Source organism: Astyanax mexicanus, chromosome 15, assembly GCF_023375975.1.
Source record: "Astyanax mexicanus isolate ESR-SI-001 chromosome 15, AstMex3_surface, whole genome shotgun sequence".
Lineage (NCBI taxonomy): Eukaryota > Metazoa > Chordata > Actinopteri > Characiformes > Acestrorhamphidae > Astyanax > Astyanax mexicanus.
The window spans coordinates 15,287,336-15,302,026 of record NC_064422.1 but is presented as its reverse complement, the minus strand read 5'-3'; the positions used below and the strand labels follow the sequence as shown (position 1 = coordinate 15,302,026).

General features: G+C 38.8%; 1 protein-coding gene across 1 annotated transcript in view; it reads left to right on the top strand.

The window, feature by feature from the left end:
* The first annotated feature begins 6,719 nt into the window (after nt 1-6,719).
* LOC103043335 (neuropeptide FF receptor 1) overlaps nt 6,720-14,691 on the top strand; it is a 40,933-nt gene continuing 32,961 nt past the window's right edge. The window contains exon 1 of the mRNA XM_022669066.2: nt 6,720-6,808. Coding sequence (XP_022524787.2) covers nt 6,781-6,808 — 28 coding nt within the window. The 5' untranslated portion in view covers nt 6,720-6,780. The remainder of the gene's footprint in view (nt 6,809-14,691) is intronic.

Sequence of the window (14,691 nt, the reverse complement as noted above, 5' to 3'; positions counted from 1 at the left end):
ATACATTATTTTTTATTTATTTTTTTATAAAATTAAAGGCGGGTTTATTAATTGTATGTCTTTATACAGGATTTTATATTTGCATTGTATATATTTTTGTTTCATTTAATGTTTATGCTCTTTGTCTTTTTCAGATTTTTACATTTTTAATTTGTGTATTGACCCAAGGAGTATGGGTTCCTCTCAAGGTTTCTATCTCTCTTTCTGAGAGAATTTTCTTTGCCGCTGTCTCCTTTGTGCTTACTCAAAAGAGGTTTGGACACTTTTTTTTTTTTTTTTTTTTTTTTTAACTGTTCTTAATTTTGTTTGTTTCTTAACTTTGTCAATAAATGTTTTTTTTTTATTGCTATCACTTTTGTCTGTTTATTTGATCACACTATCGCTAAGTTTCTTGAAATGTGTTTATGGAAAAAAAATAATTTTAATATTTTATTAAATGTGGATTTGATGCCCACATTCAACCACTTTTTAACACTTCAACTAAACACTGAAAGAATAAATCAGAAATTATTGATTTATTATTAATGTAATGAACAGAGATGTTCTGAAATTAAAAGCTGATTATCCCATGTGTCTCATATTCCCAAATATGATAAGGTTGATAAGGTCATGTCAGCTCCAAGGACAATTTCAGTTTTGTATTTCAGTGAAAGTTATTCCTTTAATTGAATTTATATAAATAATGTATCTGGTAATATACAAAGGCTCTCAGTGTTGTTACACCTTTTTGTTATACTTAAAACCAAAGTGTAATTTTCAACAACTCGCCTCTATGTGATGTTTGACCACTTAGGAATTACACTGACATTACTTCTACAAGTCATGGGATAGTAGGTTTGAGGCTGATCATGAAGTGTTACCTCAATGTATTGGCCAGTAATTTATTATTGAAGGTTATTCATTCAAATTTATTGTGACTGGTGGTCTGCCTACAATTGTCTGTGCAACTCTGAGAAATATCTATATACAACTTTTAAAACGATTAAAGCTTTGGGATTTACATGTGCAAAATTAAGACCTGCATACAGAAATATACTGATAACTTTCTGATGCTTTAAAAAATAAGAATCAAAGGCATCAAATTCCAAAAGATAAGCATTAGCATTTCAGAAGTACTGTCCGAGGTCAGCATACACACTAGAAAAACAGAGAAAAAAAATCACAGTTCTTACAGTCTGCTTGTCTTACCAGGTTCCATGAGACACTGCAGTATCCCTTTATTCATCCAATAACATAAATTATACATTAATAAAACATGTTTTATTAGAAATACTTGTTCAAATTACAAATTAGCACCCACAACTCCACAGAGGTTGGAGGACCATAATTTAATATAATTATATATTTAAGTTACATGATTTTGAGCATATTACTACATTATTTTGCCTTTCAAAAAATGCCAAGTGAGCAAATCAAATCTAAAACTTTTTTTGTTCCCCCTCTGCATGTGATACATAGAGATCAGTAACATCTTTCAGTAAAAATTGTCTGTAAAAACAATATGAAATTTGAAAAGGAAAAAAATACAAGCTACAAAAAATGTAACTTTCAAAATAAATTCATGGTGATCACTTGATTATGACAGAAATGGACACATTCTAAAACCACATACCTATCCTTTTGGTTTGAGGTAAATCTGTCTACCACAAACCAAAATATACAATTACAGTAGAGGAATCCTGCTTTAAGATATTTGGCCTCAGATGCATCAGTAGCACTTTACAATTAATTTACATTGTTTAACCATACTTATGTTAGAATGCCTCAACTAATTATTATTATGACACTAGTTAAGATATTAATTCCTACAAAATGTTAAAACTGATATCGCAATTCATCTTTATTTACAACATTCTTAAGCATTACAATTTAGAAATGTTAAATAATATTTACCACTTAATTACCACTTAATGTTTATTACAGTCGTAAGTACTGTTATTTTTTACCCTGATTTTAAAGAGTTACAGATGCATCAGTAGCTGGGTAGAACAATATGAATATGACTTGTCTAAATAAATTAAAAAGGCATTTTTTTTACGGCAGCCTCACGCTGACACAGGGTCCCAAGCAGTGATGTTAGTAACGCGTTACTCTAATCTGACTCTTTTTTCAGTAACGAGTAATCTAACGCGTTACTATTTCCAATGCAGTAATCAGATTAAAGTTACTTATCCAAGTCACTGTGCGTTACTCTCTCTCTCTCTCTCTCTCCACCTCACACACACACACACACACACACCGCGTTCCCTTCCCCATCCCCCTCCGCTCTCCCCCAATCACACGCGTCTCGCTTTCTCCCCTGTCTCTCTCTCTCTCGCGCTCGGCGGGTTTTTAGTTTCCGCCCATTCTCGTTTTTCCGCCAGTTCTCGGGCTCCCTATCTCTTTATAAAGGCGGGTTTTCCCGGCCACGTCCCAATTCACTAGCCAGGGCAGCGGTCTGCACAGATCTGATTGGCAGAGGAGAGTGTTTGAAGATTTTACACCACACGTGATTGGTCTGTGAGTTTCCCATGCCGCAGAGTGCGTATACCATAAAGACAAGAAAAGTTCTGATGCTTTAAATGAAAGCTGTCAAAATTAAATCCTTCTCAGTAGTTTATTGGTTTGGGTCCGCATTGGACAACGTCTGGGTCCGGACCCGGACCGCAGTCTGCATATATGTGATCCCTGGCCTCGACATATACACGGTTTTGTTTTATCAAACCACTCCTTGCTGCCCTGCAGAGAACAACAGGTTCAATATTCAGTTTTACAGTGTTAAATATGTCAGGTCAAGAAAGACTTTCTTTATTTTATATATTTTTTTATAAAAACAAGTATTTATGTTAAGTGAAATCAAGAAAGACCATATTTTATTTTTTATAAAAAAAATTATTTATGTTAAGTTAATTCAAGAGAAATGGTCTTTTAATTTTATAAAAATAAATAGTTCAACTTTAAATGTCTAGAGATACATTGATGCTGTTAAAAATGCTTTTTCCAATAAAGGGAGTATTGGCAAAACTGGTTATAATTTTTATGTTGAGGCGGCGGGACGTGGTGTCTGCAGCTGCTGAAAGTAACTAATAAAGTAACTTGTAAAGTAACTTAGTTACTTTTAAAATCAAGTAATCCATAAAGTAACTAAGTTACTTCTTAAAGGAGTAATCAGTAATCGGATTACTTTTTCAAAGTAACTATACCATCACTGATCCCATGCAGCTTGAATATTGTCACTCAGTTCCTGCCGATTTTGTGGTAGGGGTGGAGTATTGATAATGTATCCAATAGCATCCCACATATTTTCAGTCAGGGATAGGTTTGGCGATTAAGACAGCGGACAGTGGCGTGCACAGACATTTCGGGGGGCAAGTGCTCAGGGGGGAAAAGGGCACTTTTTAGCACACGTGGAACACTTCATTATAAAAAAATTACACGTACATGTTGAATGTAATTTGACTATGTAATTTGTAACATTCTCTAAACGTGAGTTTTCAATGGAAAAATGTCACACCACCAACTGATAAAATACATAGTAGTTTGGTGCTGTATGAGACATTTTACTGCACAACAAAATGATTTCACGTTGGGCTTAGAGGGCAAACGGTAGGATTTTACTAATTTGGCTGGTGGGACACGGGGGAGAAGAAGCCTATCTGTTGCCGTGCGTGCTGTGCTGAAGACTCGCTGATCTGAACTGCTGCTGCAGCGCATCTGTGCCTTACGCGTGACTGCGCGGGGTCACGTGACAGAGGAAGAGAGAGGTCGGGCGTGCGAGCTGATTTCAGGGCATTCTGTTTTCATTCGTTTTTAATCTCTCAGGTTTTCAAAAGATCATTTCAAACAGGCCTCAGTAAAATCTTAATAATAATAATATATATAAAAAAAAACAACGAAGTTTTAAAAGGGCACTTTGGTTGATAAAGGGCAGAGTTGGTGGTGCTTTGTCTATGTCTACACGCCTCTGACTGCGGCAGTATGTGGACATACATTGTCCTGTTGAAACAGCACACCAGAGTGGGTTTAAAAAAGGTAGGACACCTGTACACCTTGTATGGGCATCTAACATTATTGGATGGTGTAGAAAATGCAGTGAGTGGTAGCAATATGTGCCCAGCAGCTTCTGGTCATCACCAGAGACTGAGCAGAAATCACATCTACATTTAATGCATGTTGTTATTGGGCTATTTTTGGGAAGTGTGTGTTTGTGTGGGATGTTATTGATTGTTTTTGTTTTCTTGTTCTTTCTGGGTTGTTTGGGAGTTGTTTACTTAATTAGTTGTGCTGGACTGAAGCTTTTCAGCAGCAGATTTGAGTGAAGACATTACTGCTGAGTGTGTAAGATTGTGTGTGTGTGTGTGTGTGTGTGTGAGAGAGAGAGAGAGTGTATGTATGAGTACGTACAGCTCTGGAAAACATTACTGCTGAGACTGCAAAATTATGTATAGGTTTATGTTTGAGTAAAATGAACATTGTTCTTTTATTCTATAAACTACAGACAACATGTCTCCGAAATTCCAAACCAATTCCAAAGTTCATATTCATGTAGAAACAACAACAATACTAAAGTTCGGAAATCAATATTTGGTGTAATTACCATGATTTGTCTCCACATGCTCTCCACCAGTCTTTCACACTGCTTTTGGGTGACCTTATGCCACTCCTGGTGCAAAACATCAAGCAGTTCAGCTTGGTTTGATGGCTTGTGACTATTCATCTTACTCCTGATTACATTCCAGAGGTTTTCAATGGGGTTCAGGTCTAAAAATTTGGGCGAGACATGACAGGGTCTTAATCTGCCACACACCTTGATCTAGCTGTGTGGAATTGAGCATTGTTCTGCTGGAAAAAAAAAAAACAGTCCTCAGAGTTGGGGAACATTGCCAGAGCAGAAGGACGCAAGTGTTTTCCCAGGATATTTTTGTATGTGATCACCGATCACCAGTGGGTACAAGACATCGTGGCTTGTACACCTCTCCAAGTCTCCATGTAACTATTAGATGACCAAGTGTTGAGCAAAGCTGAAAATGGGATTCATCAGAAAAAATTACCTTACTTTAGTCCTCTATAGTCCAATTCTAATGGTCTTTTGCAAACTTAAGCCTCGCTCTCCTTTGCTTCTCATTGATGAAAGGCTTTTTTCTAGCTTTACATGACTTGAGGAGCCTATTAGGAACTGTTCTTGTCGTGCACTTCACACTCAGCTGCCATTTGCCATTCCTTTTGTAGGTCACTTGATGCCAACCTGCGGTTGCTACCTGAAATTCGAATAAGATGACCGTCATCCCCATCAGTGGAGAGTCGTTTTCCTCCTCTGCTGGTCTGTAGCTTTGTTGTCCCCAGTCTTTGCTGCTTGACCTTTTTGTAATGATCTTCCATCTTAGAAATTTTAAGGATGGAACCAACAGGACACTCACTGTATTCCACTGCCAGTAAAGCCAGAATTGAGCCTTTCTTTTTTTTTTACTCAAGACTTTTCTTTTCAGACCCTTTGGCATGGGTTTTACAATTACTTTTATGCTATTATTAGCACTTGTTTTGCCATCCAGCTTGTCCTATCGCAAGAGGTGTCAACTGTGTTGACCAAAGCAGTGTTTTTATACTTTTCCTCGTTAAATAAGATTTGGTTCAGGTGATCACCAAATCAGAAGCACATTAAGTAGAATGAGGTTGGGTTGGAATTCAACTGACACTGGAATAGAATGGCTGTCATACATGTAGAGATGCTGATTTTTAGAAAACTTTGCAGTGGTCTCTTAATTTTCTCCAGAGCTGTATATGTATTTTTTGACCAGCTTATATTAAAGGTTGATATAGTATTTTTTTTTGAGAGTTTTTCTGAGTTTTGAGAGTTTTCACATGCTGTGTTTTTTTTAGCCTTGATGTCTACTAGCTACCATTCATCACCTATACACACGCTCTCTCTCTCTCTCTCTCTCTCTCTCTCTCTCTCTCTCTTTTTCTCCCTCAATCAGTCTATCTTTCTTTAACTATCTATCTTATTAGCTTTCACTCTCTCTTAACCCTCTCTTTTTTCCTCTCAGTTACTCTCATTATCTCTAACTCTCGCTTACTCTTTTTCTGCCTCCCTCTTTTGCCATCTCTTGCTCTTTCTCTATCTCTCTCTTGCAAATATTCTTTATCTCGCTGTCTATTTTCTTCTTTTTGCACCCCATTCTCACTCTCTTTTTTCTCTCAGTTACTCTCACTATCTCTGACTCTTTCTCTACCACCCTCTTTCTTTAACCATCTTTTTTTAACCTCTCTCTCCCCCACTTTTCTGGCTAATTCTTTCTCTCCCTCTCTATCTCTCTTTTTTCCTCTCTCCTTCTCTACTCCATTCTTTCTCTCTGTCAATCTCACTCTATCTCTCTTTGCTCTCTCTCTGTCTCTCTCTCTCTCACTGGCAAACTCTTTCTTACCCCCTCTCGTGCTCTTTCTCTTTGCTTTTCCACCTCTCTCTCTTTCTCCAGCTCTTTTCTGTCTAGCTCTATCTCTCTCTCCCCTTTCTCTCTGTCTCTCTCACACATCCTCCTTCTTTTTTCCCCTCTCTGTTTCTTTCACCCCTCTCAGTAATCCTCTCTCTCTCTCTTTCTTAACGTATTTACCTCTAGCTCTCTCTACCTCTTTGGCTTTCTCTCTCTGTTTTGCTCATTCTCTATCTCTCTCTCTGAAGTTTGATGGAGTGAAACGCTCAGTCTCAGCCTCCTGCGGGCTCAGGCGTGCGCTGCAGTGTGAGTGTGTGTCAGTGCGCTGGCTGCTCGTGCGGTGGCTGGAGGGAAGCAGAGGAGCTGCTGAGAGATGGAAGCGGATCACAGCGCTGATGAAGGTAAGAGAACAGAATGGGGTTAAGGTGTGCTGAAGCTTTAGATATTTTAGATATTCAGAACCTGCAGAACTGGGGTTCAGTGGAAGTCAGCGTGTGGAACCTCTCATTCACTGGATAGAACTGCTGGAGTTTCTCTGGGTCTCTGTACCTGTTGGGTTTTAGGATCTACTGTGTGTGTTTTAAGTGGTTCTAGATATAAATGCAAATGTGCTTATTCATAGATAAATGCAATATGCCTGAAATCTGGAGGCAGGGTGTGTTTTTGGATAAACTCATTACACGCTTAAACGTATTGAGACACCTGTTCATTCATTCATGGTTTCCTTCTGAAATGAAGAGTAACTGTCTCTGCTGTGCAGAAAAGACTTTCTACTAGATTTTGGACTACACCGCCGACTCATGCTGCTCAGTGTCCAAAAGTATTGGGACACAGGATCAATTAAAGTTTCTTCTGAAATTCAGACTATTAGAAAAAGAGTTTATTCTGCTTTTGTTGGAGTAACTGTCTCTACTGTCCAAAAAGACTTTCTACTAGATTTTGGACTCTGATGTGAGGATTTGATTGAGGTGCTGGATAATTACTGCCGCATCTCATTCCCCAACTAATGCTGCTCAGTGTCCAAAAGTATTGGGACACAGGCTCAATTAATGTTTCTTCTGAAATTTAGGCTATTAGTGTGTGTGTGTGTTAATATATATATATATATATTAAAACTGTGCTGGGCTCTTAGAATTGTATTTAACAACTAACTTATTATGAAGTGTAACACATACATACTGTAGATGTAACCATATTTATTGCCTTTTTTATTCTGATTAGTCAAAATGTGACTACTTTAGATCATCTGCTACATTAAGTAGCACCAATTTCTTAATCTTTGTGAAATTAAGTGAAGTAGTGGCTGCCTAATGTGAGCTCAAAGCTAATGCTACTTGCTAACTGCTAACCAGCTATCAGAGACTCACAAACTTACTTTTGTGACATTAATTAGGCTTGTGAAAGCCTGATTAAATTAAAAGTATAGATTTTAACAACGTACCAAAACTTTAGATGCTACTCTAACAATTGCAATTAGGTTGCCGGCCAGCTCAGCTAACTAACAACTTAGTGGCTAGCCAACTAGCAGGCTAGCTAGTAAGCTAACTAACTGCTTGGTGGACGCACACAAAACTTAGGCAGATGAAAACCTGGAAACTTGAATATTCTGTAATTTTACATTTTCTGCCTGTTTAAAGCATACCTGGACTTTAGCTACTGCTTTAACTATTTAAAGTAGTTTGCCAACTAGCAAACTAGCTAGCTAACTCAGCTAACGTTAATGCTTATATATATATAATATTAAAATTATAATATTATAATATTATTATTGGATACATTTTTTTATTGATTGACATCACCATATATAAATATTAAGTAATCATGCTGCTCATGCTGTTTCTAAGCTATAATCATTATAAAACTGTACTCTGTGCTGCAGCGCTCTCTGTCTGTACTATCTGGACTTTAGGTACTGCTTTAACTAATTAAGAGACATTCCAGGATTTTGGTACATTTCAGGGGTGGTCACTTCTGAAAATTTGATCTTCAATTTGATCATTTTTAGTCACATGTTTATTAAATACAGGTAATAGACTATCAAAAAGTTTGATTCGTCAAGCTCAAGTATCAAAGCAGTTTTTTTTAAATTAGATTATGCAATATATTTGGTAACTTACAGTAACAGGGTTGCGAGTAACAGGGTTGCAAATCTAGGCTAAGTTGTGGTTTACCCCAGGAACAGATGCTAACTGTAAAATTTAGCTATGTATACAAGACCAAGGACAAACATGGTTATATAAGTATATAAGGAAAAAAATTGACTCTACTCATTATTAGTCTTACAATTTGAGTAACAGGGTTGCGTTCACTGAGTGACACACACAACTTGGACAAACACATTTGGAAAAAAAACTTGAAAATTGTTAGAGCACTTACTCTTGGTCTTGCCATGTGGGCAGAAAATGTCCTTGTGTTTGTGCCAGTAGACAAATATTTTTAACTCTTTCTCTGCCAGGTAAAATTCCTTATGGTAACAGGGTTGCGCACATGTTGTGGGACACAACTTAATAGCATAAAAACTGTAACATGCAATACAATGTAAACCAAAGAAGTTGTTTTCATAAGTAAAGGAGATGCATATAAATAATATACAAGAGGGTATTTATTTAAAGCTTATTTTAATTGTTTTGTTTTAAATTTGCCAAAGGAGTTGGTCACCCAATGCGTGGGACAAGAGAAAATGGCCATTTTTTTGAGGTGGTCCAAAGGTATTCAGTCTTTTGAATAATATCTAAGGAGCTTATTTTTCCACCATATTTTACAGTTTGTCTTATAACAAGTACATTTGTACTTTAGATATTTTGGATACGTACATTTGAAATTTAAGTGGTGGGACAGGAAATGTACCAAAATCCTGGAATGTCCCATAAAGTAGTTTGGCAACTAGCAAACTACCTATCTAACTCAGTCAAAGTTAATACTGCCCAAACTTCCTTTAAACCAATCATTATCCAGATCACACCTGGCATGGTGCCAGTAGTTTCTATTAATGATATTCTGTGTTAATTAGTAATATTTTTGATTTGTGTGGAAGAATCCATTTACATTCAAAGCAGCTTTTCTCACTTTCCCCAATGAGAAGTGCATTCCTGCCGTGTTATCAAATCTTCATCATCATCATCATCAACACCATCATCATCTTCAACACCACCATCACTGCAGCTGTGACTCATACCTAGTGTTCTGTTGTTATATATATATATATATAATAATTATAATAATAATAATAATAATAATAATAATAATAATAATAATTCTGAAACTCCTGTATAACGCTGCACTTCACCATAGCAGCTTTGCTGCTCCTTACATTACATTACATTACATTACATTTGGCAAAACCTGATTGGTAAAATATGTACATAAGCCGCCCCGGATTATAGGGCACACTGTCTATATTTGGGAATAATTGTATGTACTTTAATAAGGATTTATAATTGTATTTATAGTTAATAATAGTATTAATGATTCATAATTTTAAAGAGTTTAAGTGTGCCTTATAGTGTGAAAAATACAGTACTTGTGTTGCTGGCTATTTAGACATTAATGGCTGTGTTATGAGTTATATTCAGAAGACAGTAAATCTACACTGCTATACAAGCAGTAGACTAAATATTTTTTTGTTAATTGTATACAAGCTGCATTGCTATAGAGTTGTCCCATAATCCAATATTTTCAGTTTTAGAATATACTCTGTTTAATGCGGATGACACTGATAATTTATTTATTTTGAACAATATTTATTATTTATTTAATTCAAGGACTCTATGGGGACTGTTTGTACAGGAAACTGTGTAATATTTCAGTAAATAATTGGTGCAATGGGACTTAAAGTCTGAAGTGCTTCGCACAAGTGTTTTAGTCTTTCTGCTGAAATAGAAAAATCTCCTGTAAACATAAATATTCTGTGGGTTTTAAAGCCTAGTTTCAGAAGTGCTGACAGGTGTAAACACTCATGCCATAAATAGAAATCATCCGTAATATCCAGGTAGTCTTATGAGGCTGGTGGGGAGCGGAAATATCATTCCAGCTTGTTGCAGTCAAATGGTATGGATCACGATTGTTATTAGATGATAATTAATTGAAAGTAGAGTTTCTGGCATCCTTGCTTAGCTCATATCGGGGTTATTTTCTCAGTTTGCTTCTGTTTTCCCCGAAGTTTATAAAAGTTCTTTTTTTGCACTTCCACTGCACAGCTCACAGTAACAGTACCTTAAACATGGCACTTTGGTTACATATATATGTATAGTGAATGGGATGTTAGGACATTTTATTTTTACATTAAAAAGCATAGAATTTGAATGAAATAAAACAACATTAGAGATTACTTAACACCTTAAGGGAGAAGTCCGATGTAAAATGGACTTTTGCTGTAGTAAAACATGATAAAAAGTATTTATCTTTGATGAATAGCCCACCTCCGTTCTCCCACAGCGTTCCGAGATCCAGAAATTTTAACAGTTTGTCCAAAAACCCTTCAGACTGAGAGACACAGGGCATAATTTGACTTGATAATTTTTTTTTCACCGTTATCCAGCTCAAAGTAGCTCCACGCCCTTACATTTAAAACAAGAGATTAATAACTTAAAAACTATTTTTAAAAAAGCTATTAAAAAACACTGTTTACATCCAATAATGCAAGCTTCAGCTCCGTGTGCCACCATCACTGTACTGATAATGACAGACATATACTCTATGCAGAATCTATGTACAGGTTGGACAAAAAAACTGAAAAACTTGTCATTTTAGTGTGGGAGGTTTCATGGCTTAATTGGAGCAGCCTGGTGGCCAATCTTCATTAATTGCACATTGGACCAGTAAGAGCAGGGTGTGAAGGTTCAATTAGCAGGGTAAGAGCACAGTTTTACTCTTACTGTTGGTGCACGTCTTGCTGGCGCCTCAGTGACCAAGACAGCAAGTCTTTGTAGCCACGGTATCCAGGGTAATGCCAGCATACCACCAAGAAGGACCACCCACATCCAACAGGATTAACTGTGGACGCTGTAAGAGGAAGCTGTCTGAAAAGGATGTTCGTGTGCTAACCCTGATTGTATCCAAAAAACATAAAACCATGGCTGATCAAATCACGGCAGAATTCAATGTGCACCTCAACTCTCCTGTTTCCACCAGAACTGTCCGTCACCACAATAAATTATTGTGGTCTAAAAAGAGGTGTTTCAGTTTCATTGTCCAACCCCTGTATATATATATATATATATATATATATATATATATATATATATATATATATATATATATATGTTATTATATGTTATTTTCAGTTCAGTGATGGCGGCGCTCGGAGCTGAAGCTAGTGTTATGGGATGATTTAATAAGCTTTTAATGCCTTGTTAAGTTATTAATGCCTAGTTTTAAATGTCAGGGCTCTCCGGATTCTAGCAAGGAGGCGTGGAGCTACTTTGAGTTGGATAACGGTGGAAAAAGCAATTTATCAGGGCAAATTATGCCCCGTGTCACCCAGTCTGAAGGGTGTTTGGACAAACTGTTAAAAATTCTCCATAAAAACCGCATTTGATGAATTAAGTATGCAGTTAGCAGCATGCTAATTAGCGTACACTTGTTTGCTACATTCACTCACCTCATTTCTTATGTACAAAAAGAATCAGTTATGTATTGGCTAATTAACTGCAGTTGGGATCAGTGAAAAAAGATTATATTGCAATTTTCACCAAACTATCGTTTTAAATGCAAAGAAACAGATCAGATTTAATTTTTTCCGTCTCAGTGGTTAAATCAGACATTGAAACAGATCAGATTCAACACGACTGAGATGAAACTGATATGACACCCGCAACCTGTGAAGCTCCAATTAAGCTGAACTGAACTGAAATTAAATGAAAAGAGGTGAGGTGATAAACAGAGCGCCTAATGAAGCGGCACTGATCTGATCTAATATTCATCACTGGATTTATTATTCAGCTGTTACACATTGAAATGAACTCACAACAGCGGTGTGAATATCAACATCTGTCAGTCATTCCTCGTCCACTGAGACGCCCTGAAGTTCAGAGGATTGCTGAATCTGGATCAGGTCTACCTCCCGCCTACACACTCTTCAGGAGAGCAGCGCAAACACTCTGATCTGAAAATGGAAGTTAATATGTTTGGGGAAGAAAATATTAAAACAAGGTAAACAGCTTCTGGCAAAACTGACAGTATATATAACTGACTATATACACAGTATATTGCCAAGTATTCACTCGCGTGCATTGCGTCTGATGATGTAAGGCTTGAATGAAGTTACTTGGCCATTGAAACCAATTCCACAAAGCTCTCTACAAACTCTACTGTTCTTGAGCTTATCTAAAGACCACATGAAGTTTGAAGGTCTGTAGTGATTGATTGAAGTTGGTGTGCTCTATGCACACTAAGCTCCTCAGTGTCCGCTGACACCACTCTGTTTATTTTACGTTGACAAAGGTACTTTCGTTCTCAGTTGCTTCTTCCTAGAGCTTAGATCTGGCCCAAAAAATCTGTCCCGACCCGGCCCGTGCACGTTCTGCCCGAGCCCGACCCAACCCATAAACTGTCATTATGAGCCCGACCCGACCCATAAACTGTCATTATGAGCCCGACCCCGACCGACCCATAAACTGTCATTATGAGCCCCGAGCCCGACCCATAAACTGTAATTATGAGCCCGACCCAACCCATAAACTGTAATTATGAGCCCGACCCGACCCATAAACTGTCATTATGAGCCGCGAGCCCGACCCGACCCATAAACTGTCATTATGAGCCCCGAGCCCGACCCATAAACTGTCATTATGAGCCCCGAGCCCGACCGACCCATAAACTGTCATTATGAGCCCGAGCCCGACCCGACCCATAAACTGTCATTATGAGCCCGACCCGACCCATAAACTGTAATTATGAGCCCCGAGCCCGACCCATAAACTGTCATTATGAGCCCGACCCCGACCGACCCTTAAACTGTCATTATGAGCCCGACCCGACCCATAAACTGTCATTACAAGCCCCGAGCCCGACCCATAAACTGTCATTATGAGCCCGAGCCCAACCCGACCCATAAACTGTCATTACAATCCCCGAGCCCGACCCATAAACTGTCATTATGAGCCCCGAGCCCGACCCATAAACTGTCATTATGAGCCCCGAGCCCGACCCATAAACTGTCATTATGAGCCCCGAGCCCGACCCGACCCATAAACTGTCATTATGAGCCCCGAGCCCGACCCATAAACTGTCATTATGAGCCCGAGCCCAACCCGACCCATAAACTGTCATTATGAGCCCGACCCAACCCATAAACTGTCATTATGAGCCCGAGTCCGACCCATAAACTGTCATTATGAGCCCCGAGCCCGACCGACCCATAAACTGTCATTATGAGCCCGAGCCCGACCCGACCCATAAACTGTCATTATGAGCCCGACCCGACCCATAAACTGTAATTATGAGCCCCGAGCCCGACCCATAAACTGTCATTATGAGCCCGACCCCGACCGACCCTTAAACTGTCATTATGAGCCCGACCCGACCCATAAACTGTCATTACAAGCCCCGAGCCCGACCCATAAACTGTCATTATGAGCCCGAGCCCAACCCGACCCATAAACTGTCATTACAATCCCCGAGCCCGACCCATAAACTGTCATTATGAGCCCCGAGCCCGACCCATAAACTGTCATTATGAGCCCCGAGCCCGACCCATAAACTGTCATTATGAGCCCCGAGCCCGACCCGACCCATAAACTGTCATTATGAGCCCCGAGCCCGACCCATAAACTGTCATTATGAGCCCCGAGCCCGACCCATAAACTGTCATTATGAGCCCCGAGCCCGACCCGACCCATAAACTGTCATTATGAGCCCGACCCAACCCATAAACTGTCATTATGAGCCCGAGTCCGACCCATAAACTGTCATTATGAGCCCGACCCGACCCGACCCATAAACTGTCATTATGAGCCCGAGTCCGACCCATAAACTGTCATTATGAGCCAGACCCCGACCCATAAACTGTCATTATGAGCCCGAGCCCAAACCATAAACTGTCATTATGAGCCCGACCCCGACCCATGAACTGTCATTATGAGCCCCGAGTCCGACCCAACCCGTAAACTGTCATTATGAGCCCGACCCCGACCCATGAACTGTCATTATGAGCCCCGAGTCCGACCCAACCCGTAAACTGTCATTATGAGCCCGAGTCCGACCCATAAACTGTCATTATGAGCCCGAGTCCGACCCATAAACTGTCATTATGAGCCCAAGTCCGACCCATAAACTGTAATTATGA